Genomic DNA, 27,199 nt, shown 5'->3' on the forward strand with positions numbered 1-27,199 from the left:
GAAAAAAGAAATTGCTCATAAGTATTTTGAAGATTTATATAAAAAGGAAGATGTTAATGAGGATAGAATAAGAAACTATTTAGATGAAGTGAAGGATAAAGCAATTGGAGAAGAAATGGTAGAACTATTAAACAAAGACATTACTTGGTTGGAATTGAAATCAGCAATAGAAAACCAGAAAAACAACAAAACCCCGGGACCAGATGGGATTCCAGGGGAGCTGTACAAGGCAATTGCAGAACAAATTGGACCTCTTATGGTAGAAGTTTTTAATGATGTTCTATTGGCAGCCAGGATGCCGGACTCATGGAGGGGGGCATTGATCTCACTGATCCTGAAGGAGGATTCGGACCCTCGATATATAAACAATTATAGGCTGATTTCACTGTTAAACACCGACTACAACATATTTACTTCTATTATAGCAAGCAGATTAAAAAGAACGCTAAACGCGCATATACATGAAGACCAAAATGGATTTCTCCCGACCAGACAAATCAGGAACAATTTAAGAACAGTACTAGATGTCTTAGAATTTTATGAAGCTCACCCCGAAAAACAAATTGCACTTATGTTTTTAGATGCAGAGAAGGCCTTTGACAATTTAAATTGGCAATTTTTAATCCAAAAAATTTATAATATGAATCTAGGCACCAAATTTGAAAATATTATAACAACTATTTATGATACACAACAAGCTAATATTTTAATAAACGGGGAATATACCCGCCCAACAAAAATAGAAAGCCCACTCTCACCCCTGCTCTTCATATTATCATTAGAAACATTATTAATACGAATTAGACAGAACCCAGATATAAAAGGATTAAAGGTTAAGAAAGAAGAATATAAGTTGCAAGCGTTTGCGGACTATATGATTTTTTTTTATTGAGGAACCAATAGAAAGAGGACAAAAATTGATGAATGAATTAGAACAATTTGGAGCAGTAGCAGGACTCAAAATTAATAGGAAGAAAACTAAATTAATGACTAAAAATTTAACAGAAAAACAGAAAAAAGAGTTAGAAGAAGTTATGGAAATACAAGTGACAAAGAAAGTTAAATACTTAGGAATATGGTTGACAGCACATTGTAAGACACTCAAGGAAAATAATTATGATAAATTGATGCAACAGGTAAAGAAGGATTTAGAATCATGGGGTAAGCTGCAACTTTCATTATTAGGCAGGATAGCTGCCATTAAAATGAATATTCTTCCAAAATTTCTATATCTATTTCAGACGATCCCAATTAAATTACACAATTTTTTTTTTGAAGAACTCAACAAAATAACTGTTAAATTTATTTGGCAAGGGAAAAAACCTAGAATAAATTTAAAGGCAATGCAGGATATGAAGAGCAGGGGAGGACTGGCACTACCAAATTGGGAGTTGTATTATATTGCTGCCTCTTTAGTATGGTTGAAGGAATGGGTGAATTTAACTAACAAGAGAATACTATTTTTAGAAGGCCATGATCTGCAGAGGGGGTGGCACGCTTTCTTATGGGATGTAGGGAAAACGAGTCAAAAAGGATGTTGTGATCCAGTTTTGAAGTTCTGACATTGCCCTCCTTCATGGTCACATGTTCACATTTAGGATTAGAAAACCTCCAAGGTTCTGTTCTGTTTGTTCTGTTCTACTCTACTCTACTCTACTCTACTCTACTCTACTCTACTCTTCCTCTTCTAGGATGTTCAGCAAACAATTTGCAATTATGGCCCTGTGCAGAGAGCTCCGCAGTCATATGGTCGTGATTTACAATGCTTTTGCCAGAAACTGGTGTTTACTTCTGATTTCTGGGCAAAAACTGTAGAGTTGTAATTGCAGGAATGTTCCAATCTTGGATGGCAAACCTCAGATGAAGAATGTTTCCAAGCAAATACAACTCAGGCAAACAAAGTCACTAATCTATGGATAAAGGAGGATTAGAGAGGGGAAGTAAACATATGTTAGACTCTAACTAGAGATAATTAATTGTATGGATTACTGTACTAAACAGTAATGAAAGTTAAGCAGTAACCAAAGTTAACCAATGATGGAGGATAACTAAAAATGTATATAAATACAAGACTATACTCCAATAAAGATAATCATGATTCAGTTGTTCATGATCAAACAACTCGACTGCCTCGTCATTACAACACATTTCCCCCAAAAGGATGTTGTGATCCAGTTTTGAAGTTCTGACATTGCCCTCCTTCATGGTCACATGTTCACATTTAGGATTAGAAAACCTGCAAGGTTCTGTTCTGTATGTTCTGTTCTGTTCTGTTCTACTCTACTCTACTCTATTCTTCCTCTTCTAGGATATTCAGCAAACAATTTGCAATTATGGCCCTGTGCAGAGAGCTCCGCAGTCATATGGTCGTGATTTACAATGCTTTTGCCAGAAACTGGTGTTTACTTCTGATTTCTGGGCAAAAACTGTTCCACAGTGAACAATGGAGTTTACTTAAGGACCAATGGGTTTGCTTAATGACCGCTGGGAAAAAAAGTCATCAAAACAGCTCCAGTCAAATGGAAATCTGCTGACTATTACAATCTAATTGTCAGGCTCAATTACAGCTGTTAGTTGTGGGTGACCTATACCCTGGGAAGAGATGAAACAATATACAAATGCCATTTTGGACTAAGCGAAAAGACTGGTCAGGGGGACATACAATTCAGGTGAAGGCCACAAAATGCAGGGCAAAACCCACACAAGGAAGCAGATATTGTCCCACTGAGATGTTGAAAAGATTTATTTTGAGAGAGTGGAAGCTTCAGGAAGACCTTTCTGCCTCCCCACCTCTCTCTCTCTCTCTCTCTCTCTCACACACACACACACACAAACACATACAACAAAGAAGAAACTCACCACACGCTTTTCTCGAAAGTCGATGCCTACTGTCGTAATGAACTTTGGGTTGAACTTGTTGTCTGTGTATCTGTACAACAAAGTGGTCTTTCCAACCCCAGAATCCCCAAGGGCCAGGAGTTTGATCAAATAGTCATAGTCCCCATCAGTCATAGTGCTGACCTGGATGAACCTGCAAATCAGGAGAAAAGGAAGATTAGTAGGAAGGAACGAAAAGAACAGAACTTAAGCATGAAGGACCGGTAGGAATGCAGTATTAGCTCCCTTGAATCCAACCGCTTATCAGCTCGCTGCTCCACTTTTGACCGAATTTCTCTATTAGTCCTCAGCATAGATGGAGGCTCTACCTCCTGAATAATCTTCTTCTGGCATCAGGCTTTTTTTTTTTTAAAAAAAATGGACCCCTGAATTGTTTATACACAAAGGAACATCTGTTTTTATTGCCACTGTGGATTTCCTACTCTTGCTCAGTTAGTGATTTAGTTTGTTTTTATTGTTATGCTGGATATTCTGGTATCTTTGCCATAGAAAATTAGGCTTCAGAGACAAGGAAAATCATAAAACATATTAGTACTAAATTGTCATTAAAGTTTAGGCTAGATACACTGGTTTTTTTTTTCCAGGAGCTGAAAATGGCCTACCGGGAGTACTTCTTTCATTTCATCCATACTATAATTGTGTGGGATAGTTTGAGATGAGAGTGCATGTGATTGATTGATTGATTTTGTTAGATTTGATTTATTAGATATATTTGTTCTTTTTAATGCAGGAGCTCAAGGGAAGTTATGCAGAAACTTCCTTACATTTTATTCTCACAACAGCCACCCTGTGTGATAAGTTTGAGTAGATTAACTGAGCAGCCCAAGTCATCTAGTGAGATTCGATGGCTGACTCCATAACCATAATCTCCATAACCATAATCTCCATAACCATAATCTCCATAACCATAATCTCCATAACCACTACACTACAATGGCTTTAGTGTCTATTGCAGATGAATCCTAGTGTCACAAGGTATTTGGTGAAGAAAGCTATTTCTCCAGTTCCAAATCAGGTAAAGTAGAACTTACTTTTACGTATTTAGCAATCTTCTTCCAACAAAGAAAAAGAAAAAAGAAATATTAAACTAATCCATACCCATTTCCAGTTCTTAAAGTCAATTAAGAACTAATACAAGTAGTCCTCAACCGTCACTTAGTCACTGTTCAAAGTTATACTGGACTCTGAAAATGGGACTTACAACCTGCTTTTGAAGTGCAGATATTCAACCCACCTGCATCCTAGAGCAGCAAGGATAATTAGGGGACTGGAGACTAAAACATATGAAGAACGGTTACAGGAACTGGGCTTGGCTAGTCTAGTGAAAAGAAGGACCAGGGGAGGCAGGATAGCAGTTTTCCAATATTTGAGGGGCTGCCACAGAGAGGAAGGGGTCAAGCTATTTTCTAAAGCACCTGAAGGTGGATGGAAACTGAACAAGGAGAGGTTTAACCTGGAAATAAGGAGAAACGTTCTGAAGTGAGAACAATCAACTAATGGAACAGCTTGCTCTTGGAAGTTGTGGGAATGCCATCACTTGAGACTTTCAAAAAGACATTGGACTCCCATCTGTCAGAAATGGTATAGGATCTCCTGCTTGGGCAGAGGGTTGGACTAGATGACCTACAAGATCCCTTCCAACTCTACCTGTTATCTGTTAGGCACATAAGTCTGTGAAATGTCAACTGGGCATGGGTGTGGCCAGCGTATGATGCATCCAGCCCATGGGCCGGGAGTTTGACAGCCCTGCCTTAGACTAACTGTGTCCATAATTCTGCAGTCTCCCTGAACAAAGATAGAAATACTTAACTTGCTGTGAACCTCCAAGTCAATTACTGGAGATTTTATTATCTTACTTCTTCATGCAGCTGAGTCAGATTTTATCCTACTGCCTGATGAGTTTCAGCTAATAATTCACACCATTGGCCTTCCAGCCCTGTTAGCTTTAATCAACTAACTTCTTTCTGTCTGAAATTATGAAGTCATAAAAAAATCGTAAAAACCTATTGACCACTCTCCAATTTCTGCTGGCAAGAAGCATCATTTCTTTGCTATTTCAGAGCTCAGTGTCTGTTTTGGAATTAAAGAGATAGTCCTCACTTAATGACTGGTTGCTTCGCAATCGTTCAAAGTTATGGAAGACCCCTCCCCCCCCCCCAAAAAAAGGTACTTATGATCTGGTTCTGGAGTTCTCACAACAGTACACACACACATACACAAACACATGTTCACATGACTGCATTTTGGGTGCTTGGCAATCAATTTGTGTTGACGCTGTTTGTAGCATCCTATGGCCCAATGAGTGTGATTTTCAGCAAGTTATTAGTTTCTGGTTGCCAGCAAAAAGCATCCATTTTATCAAATGGATTCATTTCACGATGATGCCATTCCACTTAACAACCATTCACTTAGCACATGACATGCCACAAAAAAGGTCATAAAATCAGGCATGGTCACTTGGTGATCTGCTTCATGACCGCCAAGACTTATGGCCATAATTCCAGCCTCAATTATAAATACAAGTCGAAGACTACTGGTAATTCATTAAATGCATTTTGAATATTTCTGTTATTGTTGCATCTGGAACCTCATTTGTTTTTCTGGTTCGACTTAAGAACAAAAAAAAAGCTGGTAAAGAATTAAATTGAGCATGAAGGTTAGGTAACAAACAATGAAATATTCCTTTTTTCTCCCACACATTCCATACAAGCACACACAGTTCATAAAATCATAATCACACTAGTGATTATGTAAAAGTTCTGTTCACACTTGCTCTCTTTCAAAGCAGCATTCACCAGCTGCCTGATAAATAGAATTACAAGTTTAAACCACTGAATTTTAAATGTTTTGTTACATATTTTGTGTTCAAAAATTAATTTGCATTAGGAGTATAAAGATGTTTTGAAATTAGCTATTCTGAGCTTTGCCAATCTTATAGCATTCTGCAGTAAGTTCATCTTTCTTTCCTTCATATTCTTTTAGTACGAAGAAGGGAGGTACAATTGGAAAACATGAGAAGATTACAAACTGGAAGATGTAACAGGACCCTTTGTAAAACTCCTTGGTTGTAGAAAAGTCAAGGTATGCAATGAAGATCTTGGCTGATACATTTCACATTGATTTCTCTATCGTCCCATCGGAATTTGGCAGATTCCTCCCAAATTTCAAACTTTGTAATCAGGCTAACGGGTTGGTTGTCTCTCTTTGGAAAAGAGATTATTTAATCATAAACTATTCATGTACACAGGTAGTCCTCAACTTATGACTATTCTCTTAGCAACTGTTTAATGTTATGACTGACCCGAAAAGGGGGTGTTATGGCCCGGATTCAAAGTTCCGATGGCTGCGGCCTCCTCTGTGATCACATGACCAAACTTCAGGCACTCAACAAAACAACCATTTCCAACATCCCATGGTCACAAGACCAAATTTTACAATGGTTTTGACATCACTTCTGCTTTTTTTTTTTTTTTTTTTAGCAAAACCATGCCTATAGTGAACCCTCGGCTTGCTTAACAACTGACACAAAAAAGTCAGTCACATGACCAACTGTTTTACAACTGTCACAACGCAACACCGAAATGAGCAGGCTCCAGTTGATTGAGGACTACCTGTACAACAACTGTAATTATGTTGTGGCCCCAGCAGAGATGGCAGCAGATTCAGACAGTGAGGAGGTTGGGGAGTAACATGGGGCCAGTCCTGGAGTCTGGGGAAGGCTCTGATGAGTGCTCTGTGTCAGAGGCAGAGATGGGGCCAGGGCCGTCTGACAGTTATCAGCTGCCTTCAGAGTTGGAGATCAGTGAGGCAGAAGAACAGCTGGAGCCTGTTCCCAATGTGCGCATGCACAGAGCTGCCAGATGAAGGGAACAGCTGAGGAACAAGGGCCGACTTGGGAGTAAAGCCACAGGTGGATGGTGAATGGCCCCTCCCCTAGGGAATAAAGAGGAGCGAAAGGGGAGTGGGGCTTTGCAGGAGACAATTAAGTTCATTCCGGCTTGCTTGCCAAGTATTGCGGAGTCTGAAAGATATAGGCCTGGCCCCTCTCCAAGCCTGATCTGTAATTGGGAACTATCTTGAAAGACTGTTGGTCAGGACTTTGTTGGAGAGGAAATCCATTGTAAATTAAATAAAAGGGGTTTATCCAGATGAGGACTCAGCGTTGTGCTGTTGGGGAAGCCTAGGTCAGAACAAATTATAAGTCCCAAAGGTACTTTTTCAAGAGGCCACTGGACTCTCTGGTTTTTCTTTGAAGAGAAGCTGAAGAACCCTCTTGGATGAGAAGCAAAATGTCTTCAAAGAAAAACCAGAAAGTCTAGTTGCCTCTTGTAAAAAGCACCTTTGGGACAACCATGACCTGGATGACTGAGAATCTCCATACACGTTGAACTATAATTATACTGGTCAAAATGCAGACACCTCTGCATTTCATACATAGGTCTGGATTTAGATATCATTTCAGTGGAAAATAGATCATTCCCTATATTTCTGTCACTCTCCCACTTGTCTTGAGATTTGAAAGACAAAGGAAACATTGAAGAATATGTTGTGCTTTCTTGCTTCCTTTCGGCCCCACCCCAGAAGTAATGCGGACAAGCATGGGATCTGCCATATGAACAACAGAAACTCTGTGCATTGACAATCAAGCATTTCTTCCCCATTTATTTCTTGTTTGTGCCAAAGAGGAAAGCTCAGTGTCTCTTCCATAAGCAGACTCAGTTGGGCATCCACGCTGCCAACTTTCCAATAAAGCCAGTTATGGGATTCTAGTTTTAGTTCTATTTTTTTCCACACCCTGGAGCTGTCAAATTCTGTAAATCCATTATTCAAACCAAATGCCTATGAGAAATCTCTGCTGTCTCCAATTATTCTAAACTGAACACTGAAAATGTGGGTTTCAGTCCTCAAAATGCCAATGTAGCCACAGTAATGTTCATCTCATCAGGGATAATCATGTTAGTAGAAGTCATAATTCCCTCTGATTTAAGAATCACCTCTAACAGGCATATTGTATTTATAAATTATAGAGCGGTGCAACAGTTTGGACATAATGCAAAATAAAGGCTTTAGTATGTCCGGGGGCGCAAACATAACACCTGCTGATAATCTTTTTAAATTGTGGGGAGATGCTGGGGAAAACATGGCTGCCTTAAAGAGCTGCAATCATGTAGTACAACCCCCACCCTTTCCCCCCCCCCCCCCCCCCCCCCCCCCCCCCCCCCCCCCCCCCCCCCCCCCCCCCCCCCCCCCCCCCCCCCCCCCCCCCCCCCCCCGCCCCCCGGCCCGCCCCCCCCCCCCCCCCCGCGCTTTCACAACTCCCCCGCCCCCCCCCCCCCCCCCCCCCCCAACCCCCCCCCCCCCCCCCCCCCCCCCCCCCCCCCCCCCCCCCCCCCCCCCCCCCCCCCCCCCCCCCCCCCCCCCCCCCCCCCCCCCCCCCCACGCCCGGAAGCTGTTCCAGGACCCCTCCGGGTGGGTGACCCCCTGTTGTCGGTTCCCTAGACATTCAAAAACACCTTCTAATTTGGATTTCTTCATATTTAATTTTGGTGCCATGTTTTTATTTTTTCTGCTTTTTGATCTTTAATACCAGGGATTGCAGATTTTTTGCATTTTTGGATATCAGGGTATTGTCATTACAGCACAGGTAGTTCACCTTTCTTCTGACAGTTTGAAACTGATCTTCTTCAAATCCAGCTTGCCTCAATATATACCGTATTTGCCGGGCGTATAAGACGACTGGGCGTATAAGACGACCCCCAACATTTCCACTCAAAATATAGAGTTTGTTATATACTGCTACGTATAAGACTACCCCCTCTTCCACACACCTTCCACTTTTGCACTTTTTTTTTTTTGACGACTTTTCTGCTTTGGACAATTTTGAAATAGGCTAATCCAATTTTGAACCAAGAATATGCAAATAGCTATGGAGTTTAGAAATGAGTTTTAAAAATATTTTTCATTGCTTACCATTAAGCGTAAAATATGTTGTAAATAAAATGAGAACACAGGAAACGTTCTCTTCTCAATACAGCTGATCTCTCTCTCTCTCTCTCTCTCTCTCTCACACACACACACACACACACACACACCAAAAACCCGGACACTGAAAAGGCTGCCAAGGAACAGTATATTCAATGCCTTCTCTTTAATCAAAACAAGGAATTCCTTAGAATCTTTTTTTTCCCCAAGTGGCCCTCTTTAAAAAAAAAAAAAAATGGAGTAACACTTTCATTCAAAAAGTCTTCCAGTATCTGGAGTCGCTCAGACATATTGAAGTGAGGCAGGAGAGTAAGTGAAATTTGAAATTACTCTGCTTACGGATTAAATAAATAAACGGAGAATGTGCTTCTTGACAAATTTTGGTCCCTCACATCCTGGGCATAAACTGTTTCAACTTCTACCCTCAAGACGATGCTATAGGGCAGGGATGTCAAACTCACGTCATCATGGCAGCGTCACATGATGTATCAGGACTCCCCCCCCCCCACCCTTCGTTAAACAGGGCATGAGTGTGGCCAGCGCATGACACATCCAGCCCGCAGGCCAAGAGTTTGACTGCCCTGCTGTAGAGCATTGCACACCAGAACAACTAGACACAAGGACAGTCCTCCCCCCCATACCATCACTCTGATAACAACTAATTCCCACAACATTGTCAAACTCTCTAGTAAGGCTGTATTACTATCATTCGTCTCATCTTTCCTATTACCTATCTCCTTATCTTGTGATTATAACTTTGTTGCTTGTATCTTACGATTTATATTGCTTCATGATTTATGTTGATTGCTTATTTAGTATCCTATGATTATCACTAACTGTTGTATTTTATGATTTGTGATCAACATATTTTTATGATGATTATGATCACGATTTATCACTTGTTGCTTGTTATGTACACTGTTGCTTGTTGCTTGTATCACTTGTTGCTTGTTATGTACATTTTTTGTGTTGTTGGTTAATGCCCTTACCATTAGCAGTTTACCATTGTTTATGCTACTGAAAACTTCCCTAAGTGATTCAACAGCATATAAATCAAAACCATAGCTATCACTTCTATTACAATATTCATTTACGGTCAGCATAAAATACAAGACATCATTTAGGATCACTTGGTGAGAACAGGGTCTAATAATATAATGTAGTATTTATTTATTCAAATTGTATGGTTGCCTGTTGTGACTCCGGGATTTGATTCTGGTCCGTCGGCAGATGTGAGCTCGAGTGAGGAGGATCTGGCGCTGAGATTCGAGCCTGCATTATTAAGTGATTTTGAAGGTAGCCAGGATGAGGAAGTGGACTTAGCTATGAGAGACGAACCTAATTTATTGAAGGTGTCGGAGTCTTCTCCCTCCCCCGAATCTCCCTCTCTGATTACGCAGCAGCCGGTAACAGATAATCAGGAAAACGTGCGAGAGGTTTCAAGTGAGGAGGAGGACTTTGAGGGATCCTGGCTTGACGTGAGAAATAGAGGGAGATTGAGATGTCAATCTCAATTGGGAAAGAAGCGTCAAGCCAGTGATTAATTAATGAGACTAACACGCCCCCTTAGGGGATAAAAGGAAACGGATTGGCTTGAGAGATTTGCCAGAAGCAAAGTGTCTTGTTAGAGAGAAAGTACTGTGAAGATTATCTGAGGCATTGTGATTTATAGGCACTTCAGGATTGCCAAACAGATTTCAGAACTACTGCAGAGGACTGGAAAAACCTCAGCAGTTATCTTTGTTGGGGTTTGTTTTTGGTTGCTTATATTTTTGGAACTTTAGAATTTTGATTGCTCACCTGTGGATACAGGTGAGACATAAGAGTTGCCCATCTCATCTAAGCATCTCTGGAAGGCTCATGTACTAAATATACAGTGTGTGTGTGTGTGTGTGTGTGTGTGTGTGTGTGTGTGTAATGGATCTTTGGTCTTTTATCATTACAGTTAAGATAAACTCTTAAACATACTTAAAAAATACAAAGTGCAACACAACTTTTTTGCTCTTCCATTTTAAAAACACTTTAGCTTCTATATTTTTACAACCCCATTTTGCAAACAATATTCCGTAACCCAAGTGTAGGGAGCCCCGTGATACATAGGAGCAAATATATCAAAATTTTCTTTATAGAATTTGGGGGTGTTAGCACTTAACTTTCCAGGCAGATTTAAAGGAATCGAAGCTTTTGATGCCTTTTGTTAAAATTAAGAATTGAAACTGGAAACACAAAGTCATATCCTGTGACAGCTGTGATTAGTTTTAAGCATCTTATCCTGTGGGTGCTTATTACTAATCTTTATGAGGTCAAAATGAAAACAAGAATGTGTATTCTGATGCAACAATACAAATACTGTTAGTCCTCGACCTACAACAGTTCATTTAGTGATGGTTCAAAGTTACAACGGTACTGAAAAAAGTGACTTATGTCAATCTTACACACTTGTGTCCATTGCAGCATCCCCGTGGTCAAGTGATCAAAATTCAGAGGCTTGATAATTGGTTCACATTTATGACCGTTGCAGTGTCCCGGGATCACACGATCTCCTTTTGCGACTTTCTGACAAGCAGGGTCAATGGGGAAAGCTGATTCACTTAACGAACGTGTTACTAATTTAAAAACCGCATGGATTCATTTAACAAATGTGACAAGAAAAGTCATAAAATGGGGTCAAAATTCCCTTAACAAATTTCTCACTTGGCAATAATATTAATAAATTGTGGGCTCAAGTGTGGTCGCCAAGTCGAGGACTACCTGTAAGCTCTGTCAAACGAACGTACAATGTATAGGTAGCCCTCGACTTACAACCACAACTGAGCCCAACATTTCTGTGGCTAAGCAAGACATTTGTTAAGTGGGTTTTCCCCCATTTTATGATCTTTCTTGCCTCAGTTGTTAAGTGAAGCACTACAGTTGTTAAGTTGGTAACACGGTTGTTAAGCAAATCTGGCTTCCCTATTGACTTTGCTTGTGAAAAAGTCACAAAAGGGTTTGCATGACCTTGGGAAACTGCAACGGTCATAAATATGAGCCAGTTGCCATTGAATTTTGATCATGTGACCATGGGGATGCTGCAACCGTTGTAATCTGAGTCTATCCTCTGCACCTCTATAACTGTCCGGTTTGGTTCTGCAACCCAACAGGACAGACATAGACTTCAGAGAGTAATGAGGACTGCAGAAAAAACAATGGCTACCAATGTGCCTTCAATCTATAGGAGCCCCAGATCCAGATGTGAGATGTTCTCCACATGGAACAGACCATCTCAGAGGATGGCCCCAAAAAAGCCTTAATTTCAGAATGTTACTGCCAACCTGCCTTCCATCTTGTGTATACTGCACAAGTCAAAAAGAGGGCTGTGAAAATATTTTACAGACCTCTCACATCCCAGACATAAACTGTTTCAACTCCTTCCCTCAAAATGACGCTATAGAGCACTGCACACCAGAACAAATAGACACAAGGACAGTTTTTTCCCCAAACACCATCACTCTGCTAAACAAATAATTCCCTCAACACTGTCCAACTATTTACTAAGTCTGCATTACTATCACATTACTATTACTATTAATCTTCTCATCACTCCTATCACCCATCCCCTCCTGCTTGGGACTGTATGACCGTAACTTTGTCGCTTGTATCCTTACGATTTGTAATGACTGTTTCCTAGTATGATTGGATTGCTTATTGTACCCTATAACTATCACTAAGTGTTGTACCTTATGATTCTTGACGAATGTATCTTTTCTTTTATGTATACTGAGAGTATTTACACCAAGACAAATTCCTTGTGTGTCCAATCACACTTGGCCAATAAAGAATTCTATTCTATTCTAAGAGTGAAGAATGGTCATCAGACTTTTTTTTCTGTGCCTTCCAATGGTCACTAAATGAACCACAGTAATTCAAGGACTGCCTGTACAATGACAGTTGGGCTTGCATTCCTCCTTGCTGCCAGTGCAATTCGGCAATCACTGTTAACAAAGTTCTTGTTTGTTGCCAAGTTTCTAGTAGGCATTAATCAGACTCCCTTAGACTTTATCTATTTCCTTGAGTTTCTCCATTTTCAATCTTGCTCAGTAGCAAGACGAATCACACACTCCTGACCTAACCTCCTGTGAAGAACACATGGTCGTAACCCTGGCTACAGACAATAAAATAATTGATAGAGGAGGATATTTGTAGCTCAGTATTGAAATGAGGGGTCCTGGATACTCTCTGACCCTGGCTGTTTTCTTGCAGGCATTTCATTACCCAATATTAACACAACTGAATGGGTTCAGAGGTATTTCTCAAGAAGAGTACTCCACTCCTCCACTCACAATAGAATTCCCTATGCCCCCAGGTTCGAAATTTTGGGCCTGGACAATCTAGAACTGTACTGCCTGTGGTCTGATCTAAACACAGTACACAAAATTGTCTGTTACAATCTCTTACCTGTCAACAACTTCTTCAGCCTCAATCACAACAACACACAGGCAAATAATCGATACAAACTCAAGGTAAATCGCTCCAAACTCGATTGCAGAAAATACAACTTCAGCAACAGCAGAGTGGTCAACGCCTGGAACACCCTACTTGACTCTGTTGTTACAGCCCCAACCCCTCACAGCTTCAACCTCAAACTGTCTACCGTGGACCTCACCCCATTCCTAAGAGGTCCTTAAAGGGGGCATGCATAAGCCCACCAGTGTGCCTCCCGTCCCTGTCATATTGCCCCCATTTATCTGTATTTACTCCCTTTGTTCTTGTTCATGTTCATACTTATACTTGTTATCTTGTACATGTTTGACAAACCAATAAATAAATAAATAAATAAATAAATAAATAAAAGCTAAGTAACACAATCACAGCACACAGTTTAGGTAATGAAATGTCTGCAAGAAAACAAGGTCAGAAAGAACCCAGGACCCCTCAATAAAATAATTGATTATTAATGTGCTACCCCTGCAAGATACAAAATACGAATAACTGCCAGAAGCAACCACAATATGCTTTTGAAATCCTCCTTCATCCATGACAGGAGTGTCCGTCACTTCATGCCATGCCATGACATCTATGGGTTTTTTAAAAGGCTGTTAAAAATGAAACGAAAAGAATAATCAGAGGAATTTAAACCCCCTGCCCTCAAGACCACCCTGGATCATGGTGGCTCTATCACAGGGGTGTCAAACTCAAGGGGCCAGATCCAGCCCATGGGGTGGTTAGATTTGGCCCGTGGGAGTGTCCTGGAAACAGAAGACCTGTCCGTGGTGCCTCTGCCAGCGAAAACAGAGCTCAGGAGGGCCGCAAACTCCATTTTTGCTGGCAGAGGATTGCAGGAGGCCATCACAGCCAAAAATGGAGCTCGGGAGCCCATTTTGTCTGGCAGAGCGCTTGGGCCCCACAAGCGCCCTTGACACAAGTGATGTCGAGGTGGCCACCATGGCCATACCCACGCTACCCCTCCCCCCAAGGTCAAACACAATCCTGATGTGTCCCTCAATGAAATGGAGTTTGACACACCTGGACTATCAGGATGAAGGCAGAGCATGTGGAAAATCAGTACTGTAGTCCCCCCCAAAAAATCCCATTAACTTTCACATTCTGGATAATTTCAAAAACGTCTTATTACGATAGAAAAAGGGACAGTTTGTTCTTAATTTAAATCACCTTTCCCTTCTGTGCCTTTTTATAGACAAGGGGCTATAAAATGGCAATGAAAAATGGTCCTCACACTTACAACCATCACAGTGTTCCCCACAGTCACATGATCTCAATTTGGGCACATGGCAACTAGAATGTATTTGCACCATCCTGAGGACAAATGATCACCATTTGCGAATTGTCAGCCGGTTTCTGACAAGCGAAGTCAATGGGGAGAAGCTGGATTCACTTCATGACCGCATGGTTGCTTAACAACTGCAAGTGATTCACACAACAACTATGGCAACAGGCTCACTTCATCACCCCCTTGCTTAACAGTCCCAATTGTGTTCATAATTTGGGACTACTTGTACCTGTGTTTCCCCAAAAATATAACCTACACCAAAAATAAGTCCTAACTTGATTTTTATATGTGCGCCCAATATAAGCCCTACCCCCCCAAAAATAAGCCCTAATTAAGACCTGCCCAGTCAGGGGTGCAGGGGTGGGTCCAAGGTGCAGGGTAAAAATTGCATGGGGGCTGCCCTACTTACTCAGGGCACACCCAACTCCTGCCTTGCCTTGCCAGCCCACTCCTTCTGCGGCCACTTGCCGCCGGTTGCGCGCGTCGCCCCCGGCCTCCATTTCGCCATCAGAGGCCTTCAGGAAAGGCCTCTGCAACTGAGAAACAGGCTCCAGAATGACATGCACAGTGACCCTGGCCGCTCCTGCTGGGCAGGGCTATAAGTGCCACTGCCACAAGGTGACTCAGTGGAAGACACCCCCCCAAAAAAATTAGACTTGGTGTCTTTTTTGGTGGCAAAAGAAATATAAAATCAGGTCTTATTTTCGGGGAAACATGGTATTTGACCAGCTTTCCCTAGCCTGGTACTTTACAGCTCAAATTTAGGATTGCTGTATTATCTCAACTCATTTGTAACATCGAAGGGAAAATAAACACTAAATTGTCGACAGGAAGCTCTTAGAAATAGCTTATTCCCGTTATTAAATTACGTACATTTGACATATTTCCTTTCCAGTAGAATGACCAGCAAAAGTTTCTGCAGGGCAGGGAGGGTCAAAATCCAAGATGCAGCTGTGACTACACAATTGAAGTCCTGCCCAATTTTCACATGCATTTGCTAGTAAACTCTTACGTACACAACAGGCATTTGTTTTATAAGCTACATTTGATGAAATATCTCTATTCCCCCGGATTGCTCTTCCTCTAGGCCAGGGATCTCCAAACTTGGCAACTTGAAGACTTGTGGACTTTTGACTCCTAGAATTCCCCAGCCAGCTTCAAATTCCCACATTTGGAGACCCTGGCTCTTTGCTACCATGAAATGTCTCGTTCCCTCTATGTTTTCAACTGTAACGTTTCATGGGACATATTTTTTCACAAGCAAGAAACGACGTTCTTTTTTTTTTTAAGGTCTGGGTTTTTTATTTTGCTTTCTGCATTGAGATGTCAGTTTACATTTTTTTAAACGGAGTCTGTGAAAAGTACTTGGAGAACTTCTACGCTTATGTTCCATCCCAAATGGAAGACTGTGGCTTACACAGCGACATTAAACAACGCTTTCTAGAGGAATAAAATATTTGTTTCCTTAAACCCTTTTTCTGGCAACTCCTGAAGCTTTTATCTCTTCCTCCCTTAACTTCCTTGATTAGCCCATTTCCTCCAAAGCTATTTCTCACTTGCTTTTTGTTTCAGGTCTGCCCGTAGTTGGACTTATGCAAATGTGAACACTAACATAGATGCCGGCATCCATATTCCCAGCTTACCATGGATGCTGAAGAGACAAGACTTAGATCCCCTCAGATGCTTACTGATTCCCTCACAGCTAATTCATCATTTCCTTTTAAGAAATAGGAATCTCAACCTTATACACCATCCAGAATCACTTGGTAGTGAGATGAGCAGTGTATAAATGTAATAAACAAATAAAACATTTCCACTCTGCCAGTAGAAAGAACTGCAGTTCCAAGGATCAGTGGGCCTCATCTCTGCCACAACAACCCCATCTTTAAAAATTAATCTTTCTGACAACCTCTTTCCCCTCGGAACTCGTCGTTGGCCAGTTCATCTTGAGGCAAAGTCAGAGAAAAATAGCGGCCTTTTTCTAATCCATCCAAAGTGAATTTAGATTGATCGAATTAATTGGGTGAGTGGTTACAGATTAAACCAATTATGTCACTTAGAAGTACAACAAGCAGATACAAATTATCTGCTTATGACTGAGAAACTCGCTGTTTGTAGAAGTTATAAAGAACAAGTAGAATATGGTCAATTCAAAACCTTAGTTGGCTTTCTGTTATCAAAATGCCATTATAATTTATTCATTTCTTTGTATACAAATTTTAACCCCCTTCCTTTTAATTTTTCAAGAGTTGAAATTATAGTGTCATTGCTATACAGGTAACACACATCTTCTATTTCTTCAGGCAATCATAAAGATTGAAGTAGATAAATGTGCCAGAACATACAGCCTTCTTTTCCCTATTAAAAGATCCTAGAACAGCAGATAGAATTTACAGGACATTATCAATGTCATTCCAAACAATAATAAAAGATTATATGATATATAAATCATGGCAGAATTCAACTTTTCTCATTTATTTATAATTATTATTATTGTGCTGAACTTCCAAGTGCTGTACAAGGTGTTTCTTCCTATTTATCCCCACAATAATTTTTTGAGATAGGTTGGTCTGAGAAAGCCCAAAGTTGCCCAGTGAATCTGAAAGTAGACACCTCAGTTTCTCTGTTACTGGTCCAAAGTCTTACACACTAACAATGGGGAAAAAAATGGGACTTCTATCTTGAATTCAATATTATTGATAAGGCTAAGCCCCCTTTCTTCTTACCATGAAAGCCAACCATAGCAATGTAGATGCTAAAATACTGTCCAAGATGAAGGCCACATGAGATCCAATTAATGGAGGCCGTATCCTAATTCACTGGAGCATTGGTAGACTGGCATGTATTTGATGAAACAAATCCAAAATGAGACTGAAGGAACCTATAAATAGGCTGAGAGTTCTCCATTCAACCTTGTCACTAGATATTCATTCAGTCTTAGTGGCTTGAAGCAATTTCAGATAGCTTTGACTGATTCCACCAGCTACAATGATTCTAGGTCAAGGACCATTTGGTTGCTATAGTTGACAATTCTGGAACTTCCCATCTAGATTATTGGCTAATAGTTCCTTAGTATCAGGAACTTAGATAATGCCCCCTACAAGAAATACACCTATTATGCTTAATGTCAGAATCCAAGGTGCTCGTGATGTCATTTAATGCCCTGAGCAGCTGGGCTTCAGCATCTAAGGGATGACATCTCTACTTCTTTGGGGTAATCTCTCATTGTTTGCAATTCAGATGAAGCAGAGACCCTTCATTATTGAGATGCCTTAATCTTCAGCAAGTACAGATATTGACTTCATTTCAGAATCAGATGAAGATTAGAGTATTTACAGCATACACACTCTTAAACGCAATTTGGACGTGTTTCCATGTCTAACACTGCTTAACATCAGTAAATCTTACATAAAACTCTCTTGGGCCCATCTGCTTCCCTAATAACTAGCTTATTTTTCTTTTGCCATAACGAGGAGCAAATGCTCTTAAGTACTTCAAATATGAATTATAACTCAGCAGTCAGGCATATTTCTGCCCATCTTCCGTTCCTATCTGGTTTTACCTTTGAACTGGGATAAGGGCAAAAACTGGAGATAGATGAAGAAAGGACAATGTTTCCCATCACATCCTTTCGTTTCATGTTATCTTACATCTGTACATCTAGGAATGTAAAAAGGCCAGTGGGGTGCTGCCATATTATTCTCTACAAGAGTTATATTTCCAGACTACTTTTGCTTCCTGAGGCCATTTTTGCATGCTCTCACCAGAATGGGACAACTCATCACAGTCAACTTGCCATGGCCAACTCACTGTGGCCAACTCAGCGTGGCCTACTCACTGCGGGACAATTCAACAATTCAACTTAAGTACCGTATTTGCCGGCGTATAAGACGACTGGGCGTATAAGACGACCCCCCAACATTTCCACTCAAAATATAGAGTTTGTTATATACTCTGCCGTATAAGACTACCCCCTCTTCCACACACCTTCCACTTTTGCACTTTTTTTTTTTTGACGCACTTTTCTGCTTTGGACAATTTTGAAATGAGCTAATCCAATTTTGAACCAAGAATATGCAAATAGCTATGGAGTTTAGAAATGAGTTTTAAAAATATTTTCATTGCTTACCATTAAGCGTAAAATATGTTGTAAATAAAATGAGAACACAGGAAACGTTCTCTTCTCAATACAGCTGATCTCTCTCTCTCTCTCTCTCTCTCTCTCTCTCTCCACACACACACACACACACCAAAAACCCGGACACTGAAAAGGCTGCCAAGGAACAGTATATTCAATGCCTTCTCTTTAATCAAGAAACAAGGAATTCCTTAGAATCTTTTTTTTTCCCCAAATGGCCCTCTTTAAAAAAAAAATATGGAGGTAACACTTTCATTCAAAAAGTCTTCCAGTATCTGGAGTCGCTCAGACATATTGAAGTGAGGCAGGAGAGTAAGTGAAATTTGAAATGATCCAGCTACCGTTTTCTTCCCCTCCCGCCCGAAGGCCATTATCTCCACGTCAAAACGAACGAGGGGAGGCAAAGAAGCCAAACACGCTAAAAGGATCTCTTTATTTTCCTACACAAGGTCACACCTACTTTTCCGCATTCAAAGGACAACCTCTCCTCACCACCACCACACACACACACACACCCCAATACCCGCAAACAATGTTCTGGGCATTAATCACCATTGCTACATTAACCTGGTAAATTTATACCCTGCCTCCCCCAGTGTTGCTTTGACGGCAGGATTTCACACAGCGGGCGCCGCTCGCTCTCTTCTCCGCTCTCCCACCGTTCGCACATGTTGGAAGCACCGTAAAACCTGATAACCCACCGGGGCTCCCCATCCTTAACCTACAGCCGCCCGCATGCAAAACCTGCGTGCAAAAAGAAAAAAAGAAAAAGTACGCCGCACGTGAGGATCTTGAATCCTCTCCTCCCCACACCGCTAAGGAAGGAAGAGGGGGAAAGGTTGCGAGCGCGTGGCGAGTGACACCCGCCACACACACACACACACACACACACACACCGCTCCCCCAGCCTCCCTCCCGGCTGCAACTCAAGCTCGAAGTGGGAGTCGGAGTCCTCCCGGCGTATAAGACGACCCCCACTTGGAGGCATGTTTTTCAGGGCAAAAAGTCATCTTATACGCCGCAATACGGTACTTAAAATAATTTAACAATTATTTAAATTTTTGTCATTCACATTTAATTTTGTTCCTCCCTTTTGCATCCTTCCTTTAATGATTCTATTCCACCATTTCTTTGATATTTGTGTAACTCTTGTCCCGCAGCAAGTTGTGCTACCTAGAACCTACTTCTCACATATTTGTGTAGAGAATGTGAGGATGCACTAAAGAATAGGTTCTTTGGTCTTGGCATGTCTTGAATTTCTATTACTTGAAAAGATTTTCCAGGAGGCAGAACTTGTCCAATGTCACCATATACCAGCATCATGGTAAAGTGCTGGCACTGGGGCAACCAGGTGACAAGAGAGAAGGTTTATACCAGTGGTGGGATTCAAATTTTTTTTTACTACCGGTTCTGTGGGTGTGGCTTGGTGGGCGTGGCAGGGGAAGGATACTGCAAAATCCCCATTCCCTCCCAACCCCACTAACCAGCTTTCCAGCTCCGTTCTCCTGTGCAGGGCAACCAAAGAAGGCCCAGCCAATCAGCTGGGACTCAGGAGGCGGAGAAGAGATGGGGGCGGGGCCAGTTAGAGGTGGGATTTGCCGGTTCTCCGAACTACTCAAGATTTCCGCTACCGGTTCTCCAGAACTGGTCAGAACCTGCTGAATACCACCTCTGGTCTATACTCAGTTGGGGAACTCCCTGAGTGATTTTGGGCCAGAGGCTCTCTCTCAGCCCAGCTATTTCATTGGATTATTGTTATAGACAAAAGGATAGTGCAGCATGAACATAACGCAGGACACAAGCTGAGCAACGAAGTAAAATGCTGCTCCTTTGTAGGCACAGTATAATCATGGCAGATCTCAGCTGAGCTGGGTGTGCTTCTAGACTAGAACCACATTAAATCCTAGGAGATTTTTTTTTTCCTTTCTAGGGAAACTTGATTCAATTGAAGCAGTAAGTTGGAGCCAAAGAATCCAACAAGCAGAAGATAAGGCATCTTCTACCAGACTTGCAACCAATCTACTCCACTGTCGGGCAGGGGCCAAACCCAGAGGTAACCCTCAACGCATTCTGCTGTAATCACCATTGAGGCAAAAAAATCTCTGTTGCTCAGTTGTTAAGTGGCTTTTGCCATCTTTCCTGCCACCGTTGTTAAGTGAATCACCGCAGTTGTTCAATTAGTAACGTGATTATTAAGTGAACCTGGCTTCCCCATTGACTTTGCCTGTCAGGTCACAAAACCTGTTCACAGGACGCTGCAGCCGTCACAAATAGGAGTCAATTGCCAAGGGTCTGAATCTTAAATCATGTGACCATACTGCAACAGTCTTTTTTTTTCCCACTGCCACTGTAACTTCAAACTCTCCCTAAATGAACTGTTGTAAGTCGAGGACCACCTGTACATCCAAGAAGTTCTTAAAGAGGAAGGATCAGGCCCTTTCCTCTTGCCTCTGTGTTTCTGCATCAGCCTGTAGCTTTAAAGCAGTTTTCTTCCTCCAGCTGACTGTGAAATGATAAGTGAGCCCTGCAGGGAGACAATCTCTAAAAAACAGATTGCTCAGCAAGATATGGCAAGAGAATCACCAATATTACTTTCCTCTCCAAGGTATCTTGTTTTGCAACAAGTGCCTCCTAAATGCACCAAAAAAACCCACCACACCCTTCCCTGAGACTTTCCCAGTTAGTCAGAAAAACAAAAGGAAAGTTATAAAATCTATCCACTTCAAAAACATACCCCCACCCTCTGCAGATTTCAGGTCTTGTGTCGCTTCTAACCATGGAAAAGTTGGGATCCTTTTTCTTATATAAAATGTAGACTCTCCCCCATTTGTTGATACCTTTAACTTACACGACAAGCAAACATGTTTATTTATGTGTCCCTAACCACAGTAATATTTTTAAAAAAATCAATACTAAACAACATTTACCAAATAGCAAGGGCCAATTTGGTGTGGTGGTTAAGGTGCCAAGGTAGAAACCAGGAGACCCTGAGTTCGAGTCCTGACTTAGGCACAAAGCCAGTCAGTGATTTGGGGCCAGTCACTCTCTCTCAGCCCTTGGAAGCAAGCAGTGGCAAACCACTTCTGGAATATTGCTTAAAAAACCCTGACTCAAAGTCACACGCATACAAAAAAACCACTTAACGTTATACAAAATGAGTAAAGTCAATATACACCAGAATATATTTGCAACCACAAGGAATATGCAGTTAAAACAAAACATACTCCTCCATTTAATTTTATTAATATGATTTATACTAAAACAACCCTCCTGCCATGAACATGTCACTTTGAAATGACTCTAAGAACTCTGACAACCAAAGGAGACTTGATAGTAACTGTATGGATCAAATTATCGTATACATTCATGCAAAGCAACAGCAGCTCTTGTAACATGAAAGTGTAAAAAGAAATTAAGTGTTTAAGCAGGAGTGGGATTCAAATTTTTTAACAACCAGTTCTGTGGGCGTGGCTTAGTTGGTGGGCGTGGCTTGGTGGTCATGTGACTGGGTGGACATGGCTTGGTGGTCATGTTATTGGCTGGGCGTGGCCAACTCAACATCACTCACATCGAGGCACGCATCTCCTCACCTGGCCTCTCGTAACTGTGGGGATGCTGCAACAGTCGTAAGTGTGAAAAATGGTCATAAGTCACTTTTTTCAGTGCCATTGTAACTTTGAATGGTCACTCCACACAAGCAAAGTACCAGCAAAGGAGGGGAAAAAAACGCCAGAGAAGTTCCTGAGACAGGAAGTCACTGGTTCTCCGAACTGCTTAGGTGCGAACTGGTAGAATCCCACCCCTGTGTTTAAGTCTTGATTATGATAAGTCTCTCTTTCCTGGAACTACTTCTTGCTTCTCAAAATAAGCTCTCACCGGTCCACATGTAGACGTTATCTTGAGATGCACTAGCAGATTCAAAGGATAGATATTTGCTAGAGCTGGGATAGTTCCTCAAACTTGCATATTAATTGCATTTATACAATTAATGTCACAACAGGAGACATTGTGCAGGTGCCACATAGATGCCCGAAGGCAATGATGTATTGGGTGAAAACAATAAACTGAACCAGATCATAGTAACCAGACATTTTATGAAGAGAGGCTCCAGATTTAGGGATTAAAAATGGCCTCATTTAACCTTCCTCTGAACCAGGGGTCACCAACCTTTTGGAACTCAGGGACCACCAAACTCATAATTTTAAATCCCAGGGACCACTAACCGGTTCTGTGGGCATGGCCTAATTTGTGGGTGTGGCTTGGTGGTCGTGTGACTGGCTGGGCATGGTTTGTATGTAAATATTATAAATATTTATATAAATATTTATTTTTTTATAAAAAAAGAGCAACTTTTACCCAAAATCAGGCAAAGCAGGCAGGCAGATTGAGTTGCTCACAGAATCACAGATTCATTCAGAAATCTACCTATCTGCCATTGGCTAGCTCAGTCTGTCACATAAAATTTGCTTGAAAGCAAACTCATAAAATTAACTCACAACACACCATGCATGTAAATATTGAATTTTTTTTATTTAAAAAAGAGCAACTTTTACCCAAAATCAGGCAAAGCAAGCAGGCAGGCAGATTGAGTTGCTCACAGAATCATTCAGTGATCTATCTGCCATCAGCTAGCTTAGTGTCTCAAATTTGCTTGCCCTGAGTCTGCACTGAATAATAGAAGCTTCAGTCTTAAGGGAGGTTCGGCTGTGCTTAAAAGCAGAGCCGAAGAGCTAAAGACTAGCTAGAAAGCAAGAAATCCAACCATTTCCTGGTTCCTAGCTAATCTAAATCTCCCGGCACAGCAGAATAGATGATGGTCGGAAAAAGGAAAAATAGCAATTTAGCAGTCAGGTTTGCTGGGTAAAGGAGTGAGTGAGCGGGGAGGGTTCCCACGGGCATGTGGGCTGCGCAGCCTTGTGTTCCCATGCAGCCTGGATTAATTGCTTTGTGGAGGTGCTCTGGGGGTGACATTTATCTGCAGCCCACCAAAATTTTCTTACAGCCCACTGATTGGCAACCGCTGCTCTGAACAGTTTAAGAAAACAGTTTGGATTCAAACCTTGCATCAGATGTACAGGTGGCTGCACTGGCAAGTAGGAAAACTATACTCAGTCTTGGTGGGATGGAGATACACACTTCTATTACACTTGCCATTATACCCCTGTGAGTTCACACCCTTCTAAATAATGTAGGCAGAGGAGAAGAGAGGAAAGAAGAGGAAATGACAGGGAAGAGAGGAGAAGAGATGACAGGGCAGGACAAAGTTGAGGACAGGACAGGACAGGACGAAGATGAGGAGAGAGGAGAGGAGAGGGAGAGGGACAGGACAAAGAGAAGGAGGAGAGAGAGGACAGGAAAGAACAAAGATGAGGAGAAGAGAGGAGAGGGAGGAGAGGAGGAAGGGAAGAGGAGAAGAGATGAGGAGATGAAGAGAGGAGAGGAGGAGGAAAGGAGGAGAGGAGAGGAGAGGGAGGAGAGGAGAGGGAGGAGAGGACAGGACAAAGATGAAGAGAGAGAGAGAGGACAGGAAAGAACAAAGAGGAGAGGAGAGGGGAGGAGAGGAGAGGGAGGAGAGGACAGGACAAAGATGAAGAGAGGAGAGAGAGGACAGGAAAGAACAAAGAGGAGAGGAGAGGGGAGGAGAGGAGAGGAGAGGAGAGGGAGGAGAGGACAGGACAAAGATGAAGAGAGGAGAGAGAGGACAGGAAAGAACAAAGATGAGGAGAGGAGATGACAGGGAAGAGAGGAGAAGAGATGACAAGGAAGAGAGGACAGGAGAGGACAGGACAAAGATGAGTAGAGAGAGAAGAGGAGAGGAGAGAGGAGATAACCTTCATTTGGTCATAGATGGCCTCTTTGACAAAATTTGTCAAAATTGAACAGCCCTCTTTCAACAGAGGGGTTGGATATGACATCATCTATCTCCAGTTTACAACACAGATCTTTCAACAGTTCCAAGAAGGCTCCTCCCCCATTTGCACCACTCAGGTGACCCTGATGACACAGATATAACCTCCAGGTGGCCTTCATGACTCACTAAAAGGATGCAAATGACCAGCTGTCTGCAAGAAGTATAAATCTCTCCATCCCCCATCATCCAGTCAAAGCTGAAGAAGCTTCTTGGATGAGAAGCAAAATGTCTTCAAAAAAAAAATCCCAGAAAGTCCAGTTGCCTCTTGAAAAAGCACCTTTGGGACAGCCATTATACCTGGATGACTGAGAATCTCCACAGATCTTTAACCAACTGTTTTACTGTGATCTGAATAGATCTGAAATCCACCCACTGTTACCTTTGAAAGTTTATGTTTTAACACCTAGAGTTAATTTTTAAAAATATTTTATAAATATTTATATTAACCTTTGTTTTAAAATAGTGTGATTTTGTTTATCTCTTGTGAGATTGATTTGTCTCCTAAGGACAGAAGAAAAGTCTGAATCATCTAATCATCTGTATACCACAGAGCTAGGAGGTTGTACTATTTTTATTTATAACACATACAGACACACACATTTTATTTACCAGAAAGGCAGAACCGGTTGTGAGAGGCCTATTTTACAAACAAAAGTAGAGAGTGCCAGTCATGCAACATTCCATAATAAATATATTGGGAGGGGAAACATGGAGAATTATATTTTCCTCTCATAAAAGCTATTTTACAGCCGTGAATTTCTTGCTTACACAACATGGAAATAATAATGAAAGTTGATAAACTTTTAATAAGCAGCGATGCCTTATCTTTACTATTTAAATGGGAGAATGGTGTTCAATTATCAAATAGCACCCATAGCAACTTAACTGTTGCTAAGAAAAAATCGTATTCACTGAACTCTGCACAAACAGATAAAAGATTTTACATAGTTAGCTACATTTTTCTCACGCTGTTGCATTTTCAACTTCGATTAAAATCAACTTTTTCAGAGGTCACAATCACAGGGTTGTGTTCCCATCCCTAATCCCTATCAGCTGCCTTTCATCCTTTGCTATGGTAACTAGCCCAGGAAGAGAAACAGACCTGGCTTGGATGACCATTAATTTGTACAGTGTGTTCCTTCCTTCTTTGTCCTTCTCTGCTATCTCTTGACGTGTCTCAGTTTCATGCTGCTACATGGGTCATTCTTCTCTGACCATAGCAGAGGTGGTATTCAGCAGGTTCTGACCAGTTCTGGAGAACAGCTAGCAGAAATTTTGAGTAGTTCGGAGAACCAGCAAAGATCACCTCTGACTGGCCCTGCCCCCATCTATTCTCTGTCTCCCGAGTCCCAGCTGGTCAGCTGGGTCTTCTTTTGTTGCCCTGGACAGGAGGACAGAGATGGAAAGCAGGTTTGTGGGGTGGGGAGGGAATGGAGATTTTGCAATATCCTTCCTCTGCCACGCCCACCAAGCCACATCCACAGAACTGGTAGTAAAAAAAATTGAATCCCACCACCGGACCATAGCCTTGACTCTGAAAAGAAGTACAGACACAACAGCCATAAATGACCAGGTGCAGTAGAAGTGAGACGAAGCAACGGAAGTCATAGGTCTAACCATACATGATGGTTCACATGAGAAGATCTTTGTTTTTTCTGAAATCATTTCTAAATTCCCAATATTTGTAACTGCATGATCAGTTATATCAGGAGGTAGTGAGGTGAAAGAGTATGGCTACTACCTACAAATTGCATAGTACATATTAGACTCAAATTTGTCCTTCATAATCTAGAGCGGGCTACCCCAGATTATGGAGGGCACCATTTGGCACAATTTTTTTTAGCTGAGTCTAATCCAGGGGTGTCAAACTCACCTCGTCCCGGCGGCATCATATGACATATCAGGACTTTTTCCCCCTTCGCTAAACCAGGCAGTGATGCATCCAGCCCACCGGCCGGGAGTTTGACAGCCCTGGTCTAATCCGTTCATTGTGTTACACCACTGAACACATTTATTTGGGAGTAAGAAACTGAACCAGTTTGATCTAGTCGTAAAGACACCAGGCTAGAAATCAGGAGACCATGAATTTTAGTTCTACCTTAGGCATGGAAAGCCAGCTGGGTGACTTTGGACCAAGGAGATTGTGAGTTCTACTCCTGTCATAGGCATGAAATCCAGATGGGTAACCTGGGACCAGTCATTCTCTTAGTTCAACCCACCTCATAGGGTTGCTGTTATGGGGAATATAAGAGGAAGTGTTGGATATGTTCACCGCCTTGATATGAGTAATTTGTACAAAGGCAGGATTTAAATAAAATAATAAAATAACACAAGTTGTGAAGTAACACAAGTTGTACAGTTACCAACTGAATCAATGTGAACAAGCAAAATGCAACTTTGAAAAATACAGAAGCCTGATGATGGCAGATGAGATTCTGCTGAAAGCTAAACTTTAAAAGAACTACCAATGACGGAAAATACCAGGAGGCAAAGATACACACAC

At 41.6% G+C, this 27,199-nt stretch overlaps 1 protein-coding gene across 4 annotated transcripts in view; it reads right to left on the bottom strand.

Moving 5' to 3' along the window:
- The window catches only part of RAB27B (RAB27B, member RAS oncogene family), a 118,947-nt gene that overhangs the window by 12,512 nt on the left and 79,236 nt on the right, over positions 1-27,199 (bottom strand). For all 4 annotated transcript variants that reach the window (XM_087958625.1, XM_026666353.2, XM_087958627.1 and 1 more), the window contains exon 2: positions 2,860-3,031. In XM_087958625.1, the coding sequence (XP_087814751.1) occupies positions 2,860-3,031 (172 nt within the window). The remainder of the gene's footprint in view (positions 1-2,859; positions 3,032-27,199) is intronic.

Source organism: Notechis scutatus, chromosome 2 (assembly GCF_049901735.1).
Source record: "Notechis scutatus isolate UNSWTSFEM ecotype Mainland chromosome 2, rNotScu1.2, whole genome shotgun sequence".
Taxonomy (NCBI): Eukaryota; Metazoa; Chordata; class Lepidosauria; order Squamata; family Elapidae; genus Notechis; species Notechis scutatus.